This window comes from Eimeria mitis, genomic scaffold (genome assembly GCF_000499745.2).
Source record: "Eimeria mitis Houghton genomic scaffold, Emh_scaff4226, whole genome shotgun sequence".
Taxonomy (NCBI): domain Eukaryota; phylum Apicomplexa; class Conoidasida; order Eucoccidiorida; family Eimeriidae; genus Eimeria; species Eimeria mitis.
Window position 1 is genome coordinate 3,163 of NW_013572552.1, and position 1,633 is coordinate 4,795.

Sequence of the window (1,633 nt, forward strand, 5' to 3'; positions counted from 1 at the left end):
GCAGCAGCAGCTGCTGCTGCTGCAGCAACAGACTGGGGGCCCTGTATGCCCACTGCTGCTGCTGCTGCTGCTGCTGCTGCTGCTGCTGCTGCTGCAGCACGCTGCCGCCAAACAACTCTGCTTCTGCTAGCAGCAGCGGGGGAACGCTGCAGGCTGAGAAAGGAGACATACACCTGAAAGGAGACAGCTCCTCCTGCAGCCGCCGCAGCAGCGCAGGCAGCAGCAGCTGCAGCAGCAGCAGCAGCTGCTGCAGCAGCTGGTACACACTAGCAGCAGCGACTCGCTGCTGCTGCTGCTGCTGCTGCTGCTGCTGCTGCTGCTGCTGCTGCTGCTGCTGCTTCGCGCTAGCTACAGAAATTTTCGTAGCTCTCCAGACCGCTTGTGCTGCAGCAGCAGCAATAGCTTTTGCTGTTGCTGCTGCTGCTGCAGCAACAGCACGCAGCAGCAGCAGCAGCGGAACGTCAAGCCGCAGCAGACAACGGGGGGGGGGACTGTCTCCTCCTGAGGATAGCTGCCTATACACCGCAGCAGCGCTTATAGTCTCTTCATCAGGCACCCTGTACCTGCTGCTGCTGCTGCTGCTGCTGCTGCTGCTGCTGTTGCTGCTGCTGTGTTTCTGCAATGCAGCAGCAACAGCAGCAGACTGCTGCTGCTGCTGCTGCTGCTGCAGCGTCTTCGGTGATGCCGTGCTGCAGCAGCTGTCTCCCCAGCTGCTCGTTTGCTGCTGGTTGCTTATACTGCTTTCCCTGCTCTGGCTTTCTGCTGCTTCAATCCCGCTGCTGCTGCTGCTGCTGCTGCTGCTGCTGCTGCTGCTGCTGCTGCTGCTGCTGTTGCTGCTGCTGCTGCTGTTGGTGGTAGTATGGATGTCTGTTTTGTCGCTTCTAGAGGTGAGCCTGCTGCCGCTGCTGCTGGGTGTGCTGCTGCTGCTGCAGGGTGTGCTGCTGCTGCTGCTGCTGCTGCTGTCTGTGCTGCTGCAGCAGAGGCAGCTGTTGTATAGCCGTTCGCTGCAGCAGCAGCAACTGTCCCCGTTGCAATGAGAGACAATGCTGCTGCTGCTGCAGCCGTATCTGCTGCTGCTGCTGTCAGTGCTGCAGCAGCAGCTGCTGCTGTTGCAGCAGCAGCAGCTTCTGCTGCTGCTGCTGCAGCCGGGCTGCTGCAGCAGCTTTGCTGCGTACATATTAAGCAGCTCTGGGAGGCTGCTGCAGCCACACAGAAACCGAACCTGGAGTCTATCATCGTCCCCTTTCTGCTGCTGCTGCTGCTGCTGCTGCTGCTGCAGTGGTTGCTGCTGCTGCTGCTGCTGCTGCTGATGGCTGCGAACGCAAATAGTGGAGGCAGAATGCAGCAGCAGCGGGCCCCGTGAAGAAGGCAGCTGCTGCTGCTGCTGCTGCTGCTGCAGTGGTTGCTGCTGCTGCTGCTGCAGCTGCGGGGTAGTTTCCCACGCATCTAGGCCTAGCTGCTGCAGCTGCTGCAGCAGCTGCTGCTTGTGCTGCTGCAGCGCGGAGACACCAGGGCCATCGGTGAAGGTGAGGTGCTGCAGCCCCGCATAGAAAGCAGCAACTACAGCAGCAGCAGCAGCAGCAACGAGGGCATCGGCCTCCATCAACAGCAGCAGTTCATCGCTGTTAAATAC

The 1,633-nt window shown here is 60.7% G+C and overlaps 1 protein-coding gene across 1 annotated transcript in view; it reads right to left on the reverse strand.

Moving 5' to 3' along the window:
- EMH_0073540 (uncharacterized protein) overlaps window positions 1-1,633 on the reverse strand; it is a gene marked incomplete at both ends in the record, with an annotated part of 3,683 nt that overhangs the window by 1,930 nt on the left and 120 nt on the right. The window contains 3 exons of the mRNA XM_013499340.1: window positions 174-616; window positions 739-1,167; window positions 1,223-1,631. Coding sequence (XP_013354794.1) covers window positions 174-616; window positions 739-1,167; window positions 1,223-1,631 — 1,281 coding nt within the window. The remainder of the gene's footprint in view (window positions 1-173; window positions 617-738; window positions 1,168-1,222; window positions 1,632-1,633) is intronic.